Source organism: Cydia fagiglandana, chromosome 25 (genome assembly GCF_963556715.1).
Source record: "Cydia fagiglandana chromosome 25, ilCydFagi1.1, whole genome shotgun sequence".
NCBI classification, from domain to species: Eukaryota; Metazoa; Arthropoda; class Insecta; order Lepidoptera; family Tortricidae; genus Cydia; species Cydia fagiglandana.
The window spans coordinates 5,468,030-5,482,706 of NC_085956.1; the positions used below are offsets into that span (position 1 = coordinate 5,468,030).

At 42.7% G+C, this 14,677-nt stretch overlaps 1 protein-coding gene and 1 long non-coding RNA gene across 2 annotated transcripts in view; both read left to right on the forward strand.

The window, feature by feature from the left end:
- The window catches only part of LOC134677178 (uncharacterized), a 281,564-nt gene that overhangs the window by 255,489 nt on the left and 11,398 nt on the right, over positions 1-14,677 (forward strand). The window lies entirely within an intron of this gene.
- The window catches only part of LOC134677133 (diacylglycerol kinase 1), a 273,583-nt gene that overhangs the window by 253,707 nt on the left and 5,199 nt on the right, over positions 1-14,677 (forward strand). Inside the window, exons 10-20 of the mRNA XM_063535592.1 lie at positions 533-609; positions 1,149-1,309; positions 2,610-2,723; positions 3,491-3,582; positions 4,187-4,330; positions 4,879-5,131; positions 6,021-6,107; positions 6,666-6,756; positions 7,518-7,620; positions 9,246-9,344; positions 10,516-10,671. Coding sequence (XP_063391662.1) covers positions 533-609; positions 1,149-1,309; positions 2,610-2,723; positions 3,491-3,582; positions 4,187-4,330; positions 4,879-5,131; positions 6,021-6,107; positions 6,666-6,756; positions 7,518-7,620; positions 9,246-9,344; positions 10,516-10,671 — 1,377 coding nt within the window. The remainder of the gene's footprint in view (positions 1-532; positions 610-1,148; positions 1,310-2,609; positions 2,724-3,490; positions 3,583-4,186; positions 4,331-4,878; positions 5,132-6,020; positions 6,108-6,665; positions 6,757-7,517; positions 7,621-9,245; positions 9,345-10,515; positions 10,672-14,677) is intronic.

Genomic DNA, 14,677 nt, shown 5'->3' on the forward strand with positions numbered 1-14,677 from the left:
GCGCTCTTATTGCGCTCCAAATAAGAACGTGTCACATATTTTTGCGGCCCTAGTTGTGTAAGATACTATTGCTGATGACTGTACATACTGCAGAATTGAAAATAAGACAAATCAGGGTATTTTTACAAGCTTTTATTTAGTTTCACCTGACCGTTGTCTGTCTGTCTGTCTGTCTGTCTGTGTGTAATCAAATCTTGCAAGTTAAATTTGATCCACTTCCCTGTTTCCGATTGAGCTGAAATTTTACATGCAGGTATAAATCGGATGACAATGCAATATTATGGTACCATCGAGCTGATCTGATGATGGAGACAGCAGGTGACCATAGGAACTCTGTGATGAAACAACGCAACCTAATTGTGTTAGGGGTTTTTAGACTTGTCTCGATGAGTATTAGTTGTCTGTCGTAAGAAAAGTACCGTCAGCGATAAAAGCTTCTACCAAAAATGAAATTTTTGCCAAAAACTTATTTTGTCAATAACATTTGACTTTATCCCCGTTCGTTGCTAATAAAAGTATTTATATTTGTCAGATTCTACAAGACATGATGGTCGAAATAGACTACGATGCTGATGGAACTGTATCGCTGGATGAATGGAAAAGAGGAGGGTATGTATAAAAATATCTGAGAATATATTTTCTCCAGTACCTATACTCTGTAAGTAAGTAAGTAAATAGGGATCCTATCTCGTCGCATAATAATTGATTGTAATAATGTAATGTTACGCATAAAACTCTTTTTGCATATTTTTTTCTCCACCTAAAACAGAAAGTATTTTCGAAAATACTTTGTATAGGATGTGTAGGATAGGGTAGGTTAGGTTAGGTTTGTGTTATAATTTCTCAGAAATGTTAATATTTCCAGCACAATAACAATTATGCGAAATGAGTTTTATGCGTAACATTACATTAGGACAATCAATTATTATGCCACCCAATATGGAGCCATTTTTAGGTATTTAAATAAAAGTAAACAAAATCCGTATATCCGTACTGGAAAGGCTATAAAAAGGCGCCACTTGCACCATCCCACTAACCGGTAAAACCGTTAACCCAGTGTCAAACTGTACTGGTAACCATGCAAACTCTAGGTGTTTAACCCCGGGTTAGTGAATAGCAAGTGGCCCTACAAAGCTTGTTATTTCCAGGATGACTACCATCCCGCTCCTCGTTTTGCTTGGTCTGGACACCAATGTGAAGGAAGATGGCGAACACGCTTGGAGACTGAAACACTTCAGCAGACCAGCTTACTGCAACCTGTGCCATAACATGCTGGTCGGGCTTGGGAAGAAGGGGCTGTGCTGCATTTGTAAGTAACCTCCCGGGTCCCAGAGGCCCTTAGAAAGGACAATCGTGAAGAGTGGTGAACACGCTTGAGACTGAAGCAATTCAGCAGACCAGCGTACTGCAACCTGTGCCACAACATGCTCGTCGGGCTTGGGAAGAAGGGGCTGTGCTGCATTTGTAAGTTAACCTCTCGGGTCCCAGAGGCCCTTAGAAAGGACAATTGTGAAGGATGGTGAACACGCTTGGAGACTGAAGCAGTTAAGCAGACCAGCGCCACAACATGCTAGTCGGGCTTGGGAAGAGGGGCTGGGCTGCATTTGTAAGTCAACCTCTCGGGTCCCAGAGGCCCTTAGAAAAGACAATCGTGAAGGATGGTAAACATGCTTGGACACTGAAGCATTTAAGCAGACCAGCGCCACAACATGCTGGTCGGGCTTGGGAAGAAGGGGCTGTGCTGCATTTGTAAGTCAACCTCCCGGGTCCCAGAGGCCCTTTGAAAGGACACTGTAAAGAGAGAGCTAGCTAGCTAATTACCTAAATGATATTTCCTTTGCCATTTCCCTCGAAGAAAATTATGTAGTTAGGTATAATCCCTGAAATCGCCAAAGAATTTGTTACTTATCCCGTAAAAACTTGTAGATCTTTGCCAAAAAGCATAGTTTATATGTATGTGTGATTGTGTTTAAGTAAGGTGGTGGTACTAGTGCTCGACATGCTAATGCCCAATAGACACCCTGCTGTCACCTCTATTGACAATGAATTAAGTTTCAAGATGACATGTACTGGGACCGCGTCGAGCACCAGTACCACCACCTTCTTCTTCTTCGTGTTAGGGGCTATATAATGTTCCAAAGCCTTTGTATCACTGCGACCATCCCTGATCTATTGCGATCACCACCTACCACAACTCTCGATCCAAACCTGCAGGATATTTTTGATGTCGAGAGACTTGTGGTGGGTACAGTTGCGCGCGCACTCGCGCATGCCTGTACCTCGCTCTATGTCATCGTCTCGGCACGTCAATGAAAAATGTCGATCTATTTTGCTTAGCCGTTGAATTTAATATTGTAAATACTGTTGGGCATCCTTATGATCGCTATATAATTACCTATAACATTTTCCTTTATATGTTGCATCATTTGAATGTATGAGTGTTGTGCTCCGAAATATTTGATGTTCACATCAAAGACTTTCATTTCGTCTGTTACGAAGATTATAATCGGGCACTGCATTCCTACAGACTTTAACTCCTCCGGGCGCAATATGTGTCCGCCCAGGACCAATATGTACCACCACCTTACCACAATCTGTTTCTGCTGCAGTCTGCAAGTATACTGTACATGAGCGTTGCGTGCAGCGCGCTCCTGCGTCCTGCATAGCAACGTATTCCAAGTCACGACGGGCCTCCGCCACACTAGCTCATCATTGGGTTGAAGGTATGAATATTAATTTTTTTTTTAAGAATGAAACCAAGCCATTACACACTAAGCGCCACTTGCACCATTCCACTAACCCGGGGTTAGCGGGTTAAACCTGGAATTACCATGGTTACCAGTATAATTTGACACTGAGTTAACGGTTTAACCGCTTAACCTCGGGTTAGTGGGATGGTGCAAGTGGCGCTAAGACATTAATACATTACACACTATTAGAGTCTGTTCGGAAAGAGAAGACTCGTGGTATGTATGGGGTTCAATAAGTACATATCACGACTTTTCTCTTTCCGCGCAAACTCTACTACATAAATATTCTGCGTATCTACTTTCGAATATTCGTTTGCGTTAAATTGGTAGTAAAAAATTTATATAAACAGAAATCGGAATCACGCAAATAAAAACGTTATTTTAGTAAATAATCGAAACTAGATAAATGCGCACATACTTATTTATGTAGTAACAGTGTATAATGACTAATGGCTTAATAAAACGAAATTGGTTTTTTGTATGGTAAGCGAACCAGCTTTATAATATAAGCTTAAATACCTAAAGCCTACCTAAAGGCTACCTAAAGGTTGCTGGAAGAGATCGTTTTTTAGCGATAAGACCGCCTGTTGTTTAACCTCTTCTTCCTATATTATTTGTATTGTTTTCTGTAATGAGGTGTGCAATAAAGAGTATTTGTATTGTATTGTATTAAATTCATAAATCAATTTGCGACGAATATAGGAGAAAACAGAAGAATGTAATACTTTTAATGTAAACAGGAAACTGCCACGGCAAATGCGCTCGGTGTCGGAAGAAGATCAAGGGATACAACGGCATTACAGGCCTCCACTGTCGCTGGTGTCACATCACGGTACTACGTTTGTTTAATGGGCGTTTTCAGAAATAAATATTGAAAACCTGATTCTTTCACATCTGGACGTTCTTGGGCTCATTCTACTCAGAATCCACAGAATTCTCCATCCCACCATTAAAAAAAGATGTCCCAAAATGTCCATTCCATTACGTCATGTTTTAGTATGAAAAATTTTTTCACTTGTATGTGCGTGACGTAGTGGAATGTACAATTTTCATACAAACTTTTGGGACATTTTATTTTATCATCAGAATTGAATGCTAGTGATTCTGAGTTGACCCCAATGACACAGGGATCTATGGGAATCGGGTTTTCGATATTTATTTCTGAAAACGCCCTAATATCTAACTCACTAAGCACCATCCCACTATTACGGGTACGGTGGTGGTTCGAAAAAGCTTTTTTGTTCAAATACCTTTGTATTAACAGCCACATAATAACTAGTTTGATGTATTCAAAAGGTACTGAAATACACAATACAGTATGTAGCGGCCCCCTTTTTAAAATACCAGTCGTAAAATTTAAATAATCACGATTAATTAGCAATGACGCTAGCGTTTAAGTTTAAATAAGTAGGTAAATACATTTATTATTTTGGCAGTTACACAACCGCTGCGTAGCCAACAACGCTGGCGGAACGTGTTCTCTAGGCCGGCATGCTCGTCATATCCTGCCTCCGACTGCCATCCGTCCGCTCGTGCTTGACCGTCAACGGTCCCTGCCTCACCGTCCGCACAATGACCAGGTGAGATGGAAACAGGTATCTCTTTTCACTCTATAACAGCTTCACAAACCACCAAATTTCCAGCTTCAAAACTTTCTCGAACAACATCTGCTTGATGAGTTGATGACCGTGAACTTAAATATCCAAAAAATTTTATAATTATTTCGCTTGGTCTATCCTCCTAAGGCCCAAAGTTCTACCTATAGTACATATTCAGTTCAATGAAATTTAAATCATAATCGATTGGAACAGAGTTGCTTTTGCTTTGTTTCGTTAAGTTTTTGAACGATGCAAAATCAACTCTATTTCCTACACTGTAGGTTCAAATTTCTGTGGTAAATTTTGCATTTTTCATTTGTATGACTGGGCCTTAGGAGGCTATAGTCCCCTCGCTGGCCCAATGCGGGTTGAGAACTTCACATGAACTATTTGAATACTTTGGATGCTACCTACTATATGACGCTGACTCTACAAAGTATTTTTGAACATAACTTTTCAATTATTATTCCACTTTGCATTTAAATGCCCCAACAAAATAGAACATGTCTAAAAACGTTTTTCTTTTTCAGCAAACCCTCCCAACCTCCATATCTCTCCCCATCTCCATCTCAGCCCCCCCAGAGGAGAAAAAAGAGGAGAAGAAAGAACACCGCGCTCCCCCCATCTCCTTCCAAATCTCCCCTCCAGACGGCAGCTGCCCTCTGCTGGTGTTCATCAACCCTAAGTCGGGGGGGCGCCAAGGCTCCAGGGTGCTGAGGAAACTCCAGTATATCTTGAATCCGAGGCAGGTGCATGATATTGCGAAGGGCGGGCCGATGCAAGGTTAGTTTCTATGTTACTTCTAGCCCTGCAGATAGAGAAATAAGTACCTAAGTATCTATCTAATTTGATTGGCCTATATGACAACTGTTGATAGAAAATGAATATCTAAAGTGAAATAATTTATGGAATTTTATTAATCATGTGACTTTTCACTGCATTTGTCATCCCGATACGCTTTTTCTTTTCGATTTTAATTCGTCTAATTTCTTTTTAATTTCTTTTTAATTAGTCACCAGTAAAAAAATACGGGATATCTTGGCTGGTCTGATGTGATATTTTGTATGGGAGAGTAAATTTTTTTCACGATTTCGTGGTTGGCCCTATAGTTGCTCGGTATTACCTATATAATACTATTACTTATTCTGTGCATATATGTACTTACCTCTATATTAACCGCGTAAATCATCACAGTATTTTCATTAATAAAGGTTTATTAAAACAGATATTAAATAACAAAATAATAAATCATATATCTAGCCCTAAATTAGTCTGAGGCATTGTTCCCAGGACGCTGGCCGCGTTCCCCCTCTGCACAGCGAGGCTGAGTTTTTGTGCGAAAAAAGGGGCAGCTCGTAGGTCGCCAGACACCCAGACTAGTTTGGTAGAAATTTCTTTAACCAGTTTTTTGGTGTCTGACGACCAAGGACCGAGAGTTTCAATTGCAAGTGCCGCAAATACATAATTCGGTAGCAAAAATGCGTATTTGCGACACTTGGTCATTTCGGCGTCCTCTGCTGCCGTCCCCGGCCTCTTGGCAGAGCCCAGGACGTGGGATGGGGCCAGTGTACCTATCAACACATGTTACATCCGACGCCAATCATCACAGTTGACTAAAAACACCCAATAAACAATTTGCACCTTGCATAACATAGTGAACTAATGGTTCCAGGCCTGCAGATGTTCAAAGACGCGAAGAACTACCGGGTGATATGCTGCGGTGGCGACGGAACCGTGGGCTGGGTGCTGGAAACCATGGGTGAGAAGAGAACTAAATATATAATTATTAAGGATGACTGACACTGGATGAGACTTGGAAATTGTGAACATCTTACCTTTTTAGGGTTCCGTACCCAAAGGGTAAAACGGGACCCTATTACTAAGACTTCGCTGTCCGTCCGTCTGTCACCAGGCTGTATCTCACGAACCGTGATAGCTAGACAGTTGAAATTTTCACAGATGATGTATTTCTGTTGCCGCTATAACAACAAATACTAAAAACAGAATAAAATAAAGATTTAAATGGGGCTCCCATACAACAAACGTGATTTTTGATCAAAGTTAAGCAATGTCGGGAGTGGTCAGTACTTGGATGGGTGACCGTTATTTTTTTTGCTTTTTTTTTGCATTATGGTACGGAACCCTTCGTGCGCGAGTCCGACTCGCACTTGCCCGGTTTTTGGATACTTACTTTATCTGTACTTTATTTTTATTTTTTTCTTTAATGCCCTGCACTAAAGGTTAAAATTTCAGTGGCAAATTCTGGATTTTTCATATTGGCTGGGCCTTAGGAGGATATAATATTTATTTATTTTAGATAAAGTGCAAATGGAAACGCAGCCGGCCGTGGGGGTGATTCCGCTAGGGACGGGGAACGATCTGGCGCGCTGCTTGAGGTGGGGTGGCGGGTAAGTACTATTTTGCTACAAAATCTGATAATAAAAAGTACTATGTACGCGCGTAGCAGGTGCTAAGCCCTCTAAAGGGGCCCACAGATTGCCAGTTCGCCGGACGATATCAGCCTGTTAGTGAAACGCAAAAGGTGACAGTTCCAAACAACTGACAGTCTGATATCGTCCGACGAACTGATAATCTGTGGGCCCCTTAACGATGGTGCATCTCTCTACAAACATAACAGGTAGGTACAGTCAAGGAATTTAAATTCCGACCCATTTCGTACTTTGTCACAGTGACAACCGTATGAGGTCTCTAGCGGCTTTCATATTGATTGTCACTGTGACAAAGTACGAAATGGGTCGGAATTTAAATTCCTTGACCGTACCTATAGAAAAAAAATAGCTACCTAATCAATATCAAGCCGGTCTATAGAATGTACTTTAACGCACGTATATACCTAGTTAAATTAAAGATTTACTGCACGCCTTTCGGCCACGATAAAGCAATGTTTTGTGACCTCTGATGACAGTGATGACTATTACATACCTACAGTAAAATAGAATAACATTCAAACACAATGTACAATTACAATTACAGATGTAGTGCATAATTATTTTCCATTGTATTTTCACGGAAACCTACGAACGTGTTACGTTGCTATTTCAGTCAGTCGCGGTGCAAGAAGTACTGAGGTTGATTGAAGTAGCATGACAAATATACGCACTACATCTGAAGTGACAAAAAAAAATGAATGAACTAATGTTATTGACAGGTATGAAGGCGAGTCCATCCACAAGATACTGGATAAAATATCTCGCGCCAGCACCGTCATGATGGACCGATGGCAGATCGACGTTGAAAACACCGATGAAGAGGTAAAGCCGTTCTTTTTTTTTTTTTTATTATGCATGGGTTTACTCATGGCCACAGACTAGCCGAGGCGTAGACGTGGCCTACGATGGAGCGAGCTCGCCCAGAAGGTGCCTGTTCACTCTTGATTTGAAGGTTGCCGGGTTATAAGAGCACGGAAATATAGACGCCGGCAAGGAATTCCACTCCTTGGCAGTGCGCATAAGGAAAGTAGAAGCAAAGCGCTTCGTGCGAATTGGCGGAATATCTACCAAGTAAGGATGGAAACCGGCCGTGCGTCTAAAAGTCCGATGGTAAAATGGGGACGGTGGAATGAGCTCGTGTAGCTCTTGGGCACACTCCCCGAAGTGCAACCTGTAGAATACCGACAGGCTGGCGACTTTCCGCCGATGGGCCAAAGTCTGAAGCTTAGCCGTTAGCTTCTTGTCGCCAATCATCCTCCTGGCTCTGCGCTCCACTGAGTCCAAAGCGGCGAGATGGTATTTAGCTGAGCCATCCCACAGGTGGCTGCAATACTCCATACACGACCGGACTTGAGCTTTGTAAAGTGTTAGAAGCTGTCCAGGTGTGAAGTATCGCTTCACCTTATTTAGGACGCCCAGCTTTCTGGCCGCAGTTTGTGCTTTAGACTCAATGAAGCTGCCGAAGCCGAGGACTGAACTCAGCTCCATGCCGAGGAGTTCCAGGCTGTCGGTAATAGGTACAGATGCACCCCGGAAAGAAGGAGTCAGGTCGAATGGACTCCGTTTTGCGGAAAATAGACACGCCTGCGTTTTGGAGGCATTGAACGTGACCAGATTGTCATCACCCCACTGGGAAACGAGACTAAGGGTCAAGTTCATTCGCTCAACCATGGCCTCTCTCTGTGAACGTATATCCTCCCTGCTGTCCCCTGCACTAGCCAAATATCTCTCAACAACCGTACTGTCATCTGCATAACCTACAATGCTGGGTTGCAGCATGTCGTTAATGTGGAGCAGGAAAAGGGTTGCGGAGAGAACAGACCCCTGAGGAACACCGGCGTCAATGGCCATGAGGTTCGAAGAGCAGCCATCAATAACTACTCTGATCGACCGTTCACTCAAGAAATCAGATAGCCAGCTACAAAAATCAGCAGGGATGCCGTAAGCAGGAAGCTTGCTAAGGAGACTTGCGTGCCAAACCCTGTCAAAGGCCTTCGAGATGTCCAGTGAAACAGCAAGCGCTTCACCGTTCCTCTCGATGGCCTCGCCGCAGCAGTGCGTTCTAATTTCTTAAAGCCAGATATACACCAAGGGTGATGTTCCATGCCCCCGGTACCCGGGGCAGCCAGGACGACGCCACGGTGGAATGGTCTGCGAACCCGTGGTGTCCCCCAATAACCCCCCCCCCCTTCCCCGGGGTTGACATGCCTAAATGCATTTAAATTTAAAAACTGTAATACCTACATTATTTTTATTTTAGGTATTATTACTATTTTTGCACAAGGATTGAACATTTCCGTTTCCAAAAGTTAAAGTATTAAAGTGTCTTTTATGTCTTTAATGTATTATGAAATTTCCGGGGTATCGCCAAATTTTTTTGAAATTTTTCGCAACTAGCACCGTCACAGTTGATTCTGGATTCTGATACATTATGTTTAATTTTCCAGCAACGAGAGCCATCAGACCAGCCAGAGATGCCGAGCTCGGCGCCGCACCCGACCTCTGTGCCCTACAATATCATCAACAACTACTTCTCCATCGGCGTTGTGAGTACAAACAGCGACAGAAGTTGCTAAGCGGACGAGGCGCTCAAAATTACCTTGACACGCTCTTGTTCTCTTAACAACAAAGTCGCGTCAAGATCATTTTGAACACCTGGCCCGCTTAGCAACTTCTGCTGCTGACTGTACATTGACCATCAGTCTTGTAGAACATACTTACATTTAGGAAGCTTTTAGACTGCTATTGGCTATCTGCGAAGTTGGTGTCCGGGTGAATATAAGCGACGCCAACGCACAGCGTGGTGAAAATATATTATTGTTCAAAGAATATATTTCGGGGATCTCTAACGATTTCGATGAAATTTGCTATATGAGGGTTTTCGGGGGCGAAAAATCGATCTAGGTCTTATCTCTAGAAAAACGGCCATTTTTAGGGTTCCGTACCCAAAGGGTAAAACGGGACCCTATTACTAAGACTTCGCTGTCCGTCCGTCCGTCCGTCCGTCCGTCTGTCACCAGGCTGTATCTCACGAACCGTGATAGCTAGACAGTTGAAATTTTCACAGATGATGTATTTCTGTTGCCGCTATAACAACAAATACTAAAAACAGAATAAAATAAAGATTTAAATGGGGCTCCCATACAACAAACGTGATTTTTGACCAAAGTTAAGCAACGTCGGGAGGGGTCAGTACTTGGATGGGTGACCGTTTTCTTTTTGCTTTTTTTGTTTTTTTTTGCTTTATGGTACGGAACCCTTCGTGCGCGAGTCCGACTCCCACTTGCCCGGTTTTTTAGTTTTTATGTTTCCGAGCAAAGTTCGGTCTCCCAGATACCTATTGTATATTGATATTTATTTATATTTCGGGGATCTCGGAAACGGCGGTAACGATTTCGATTAAATTTGCTATATGGGGATTTCGGGGGCGATTAATAGATCTAGCTCGGTCGTATCCCTGGGAAAACGCGCATTTTTGTCTGTCTCCCAGATATTATATACAAGAATTGCTCGTTTATTCTATTATAAGAGTTCATTTACATTAAATAAATGCAAAAATGAGACGTTCCACGTCAAAAGGTACCTTATGGCGGCTGGCGCTTAAGTCGCATAGCGCCGCAATAATATTGGAGCGACGTTAATAATAGCGTAAGCGCCAACCGCCATTAGGTACCTTTACCCGTGGGACGTCAAAAATGTATTATCTGCATTTTCCAGGACGCTGCGATATGCGTGAAGTTCCATACGGAGCGAGAACGCAACCCGGATAAGTTCAGCTCCCGGATGAAAAACAAGCTGTGGTACTTCGAGTTCGCCACCTCGGAGCAGTTCGCCGCCAGCTGCAAGAACTTACACGAACACATCGATATTGTGGTCAGTTTACCATTACAGCTCGAGCATTGCCGTCTCTGTCACTCTTATGTAGCCTATAGACAACCCGGACAAGGTCAGCTCCAAGAACAAGCTTTGGTACTTCGAGTTCGCCACTTCGGAGCAGTTCGCCACCAGCTGCAAGAACTTACACGAACACATCGATATTGTGGTCAGTTTACTATTACAGCTCGAGCATTGCCGTCTCTGTCACTCTTATGTAGCCTATAGGCAACCCGGACAAGGTCAGCTCCAAGAACAAGCTTTGGTACTTCGAGTTCGCCACTTCGGAGCAGTTCGCCACCAGCTGCAAGAACTTACACGAACACATCGATATTGTGGTCAGTTTACTATTACAGCTCGAGCATTGCCGTCTCTGTCACTCTTATGTAGCCTATAGGCAACCCGGACAAGGTCAGCTCCAAGAACAAGCTTTGGTACTTCGAGTTCGCCACTTCGGAGCAGTTCGCCACCAGCTGCAAGAACTTACACGAACACATCGATATTGTGGTCAGTTTACCATTACAGCTCGAGCATTGCCGTCTCTGTCACTCTTATGTAGCCTATAGGCAACCCGGACAAGGTCAGCTCCAAGAACAAGCTTTGGTACTTCGAGTTCGCCACTTCGGAGCAGTTCGCCACCAGCTGCAAGAACTTACACGAACACATCGATATTGTGGTCAGTTTACCATTACAGCTCGAGCATTGCCGTCTCTGTCACTCTTATGTAGCCTATAGGCAACCCGGACAAGGTCAGCTCCAAGAACAAGCTTTGGTACTTCGAGTTCGCCACTTCGGAGCAGTTCGCCACCAGCTGCAAGAACTTACACGAACACATCGATATTGTGGTCAGTTTACCATTACAGCTCGAGCATTGCCGTCTCTGTCACTCTTATGTAGCCTATAGACAACCCGGACAAGGTCAGCTCCAAGAACAAGCTTTGGTACTTCGAGTTCGCCACTTCGGAGCAGTTCGCCACCAGCTGCAAGAACTTACACGAACACATCGATATTGTGGTCAGTTTACTATTACAGCTCGAGCATTGCCGTCTCTGTCACTCTTATGTAGCCTATAGGCAACCCGGACAAGGTCAGCTCCAAGAACAAGCTTTGGTACTTCGAGTTCGCCACTTCGGAGCAGTTCGCCACCAGCTGCAAGAACTTACACGAACACATCGATATTGTGGTCAGTTTACCATTACAGCTCGAGCATTGCCGTCTCTGTCACTCTTATGTAGCCTATAGGCAACCCGGACAAGGTCAGCTCCAAGAACAAGCTTTGGTACTTCGAGTTCGCCACTTCGGAGCAGTTCGCCGCCAGCTGCAAGAACTTACACGAACACATCGATATTGTGGTCAGTTTACTATTACAGCTCGAGCATTGCCGTCTCTGTCACTCTTATGTAGCCTATAGGCAACCCGGACAAGGTCAGCTCTAAGAACAAGCTGTGGTACTTCGAGTTCGCCACGTCGGAGCAGTTCGCCGCCAGCTGCAAGAACTTACACGAACATATCGATATTGTGGTCAGTTTACCATTACAGCTCGAGCATTGCCGTCTCTGTCACTCTTATGTAGCCTATAGGCAACCTGGACAAGGTCAGCTCCAATAACAAGCTGTGGTACTTCGAGTTCGCCACGTCGGAGCAGTTCGCCGCCAGCTGCAAGAACTTACACGAGCACATCGATATTGTGGTCAGTTTTTAGGGTTCCGTACCCAAAGGGTTAAAGTTTTTGCCAAAAATTTTATTTTCGGCACATGCTTTTATCGCTGACTGTACTTTTCTTACGACAGACAACTAATACTCATCGAGACAATTCCAAAAACCCTGACACAATTAGGTTGCGTTGTTTCTAGTACAGTCATTATATCCAAAAAACCGACCCTACCCGTGAATAATTAGTTCTTGGATTTTTTTTTCGTAGGTCCCTTGGGGTCACTGGGAGTGTAAATTCAAAAAGTAGGCTTAAACAGGCTCCTGCGTATATTCGAAAAATGGCTTTTTTCCAAAAAAAACGGTTTTTCTTCAATAACTCGGCCATTTTTGATTTTACAGTAAAACCGTAAGGACAAAAATTTTAGGAAATTTGATTCTCTACAAGTTAGTCCAGCCATTATATCCAAAAAACCGACCCTTTCCGTGAATAATCAGTTCTTGGATTTTTTTTCGTACGTCCCTCGCGGGAATCACTGGGAGTGTAAATTCAAAAAGTAGACTGAATCAGGGTCCTGTGTATATTCGAAAAACGATTTTTCTTGAATAACTCGGTCATTTTTGATTTTACAGTAAAACCGTGAGGACATAAATTGTTCAGAATTTGATTCTCTACAAGTTTAGTCCTCTTCATTTATGTCGTAAAGTTGAAAATAAACGAGATGTTGAAAATATTTTGAATTTGTCGCTTTTTTCAAATTTTATTTCCAAACTATCGATCCTAGAAGAAAAATTGTAAGGACCAAACTTGTAGAGAATCCAATTTTCTAAAAAATTTGTCTTCACGGTTTTACTGTAGAATCAAAAATGACCGAGTTATTCAAGAAAAACCGTTTTTGGAATATACACAGGACCCTGATTCAGTCTACTTTTTGAATTTACACTCCCAGTGATTCCCCCGAGGGACGTACGAAAAAAAAATCCAAGAACTGATTATTCACGGGAAGGGTCGGTTTTTTGGATATAATGACTGGACTAACTTGTAGTGAATCAAATTTCCTACAATTTTTGTCCTTACGGTTATACTGTAAAATCAAAAATGGCCGAGTTATTGAAGAAAAACCGTTTTTTTGGAAAAAAAAACATTTTTTGAATATACGCAGGAGCCTGATTAAGCCTACTTTTTGAATTTACACTCCCAGTGACCCCCCCGAGGGATCTAAGAAAAGAAAATCCAAGAACTAATTATTCACGGGTCAAAATCTATAATGACTGACATTCATCACAGAGTTCCTATGGCTTTGGCTTAGTGTCCGACCGAAACATGTTTTTTTGCCGAAACCGAAACCGAAACCGAATGTTCGGCTTTTGCTCTAGTTTCGGCCGAAACCGAAACCGAAACCGAAACTTTTGTAGACTTGTTAAAATCGTTGAAAAAATGTCACAAAACCCCTTTAATACACATATTATGGGGCTGTCAACACCCAATACCCTTGAAATTGATGTTACTAAAGCAGTTTTTTAAGAAAATTACTAGAGTTAGACCAAGATAATTCTGCAACGATTTTGATAACACACCCAGTGCAAGTGTTATTTTAAACGTCAAAAGTTCTATGAAATTATGACGTATAAATAACATTTGCACTAGTTGCACTGCGTATGCTATCAAAATCATTGCAGAATTTTCTTGGTCTAACTCTATTCATTCACCAGTCAAGTTAACATGTAGATACAGGGTAGATAGATGTAGATCAACCAAAAAACCAACCAAAAACGCGAGCGCGAAATTTTTTGTTGACAATATCGCAAGGCCGGGTACCAATCTTCACCTGGGCCCAAAAGTCCGAAGTGCCCCAGTGAGGCGAACTTTCATGCGAAGTCAAAGCCGTGCTTCAGGCTTCAGGATAAGTAGTTGAGCACAGACTCCAACCAATGTCCATTGTATTAAAAAGCGAGACCGCAGGCCGAGCATGGCGCAGCGAAGCCAAAAGCTAAGCTGAAGTAGAGGACATGTGGAACACAAACCAATAGTAAATTGAGGTAAAATCACTCATTCACTCCGAAACAATTAGACAGTGTGTGCGTTATAGTATTGACAGCCTCTTAAGACTGCGTCGACCGTCCAGTGGCGCCCTCATTAGTGGAATTGTATTTTATAATAAACCAATTAATTTCTGTACCTATACATGAATCAGTATAATATGTAGGTATTAATATTGTTGTCCTACTTATACCCCAACTTTTGGTCTTATTCCGAAGTACCATGTGGTAAGTTTCGGCCCAGCCGAAAGGTTCGGCCGTTTTTTGGCCGAAACCGAAACTACAGCCGAAACATGATTTTTTGGCCGAAACTGGC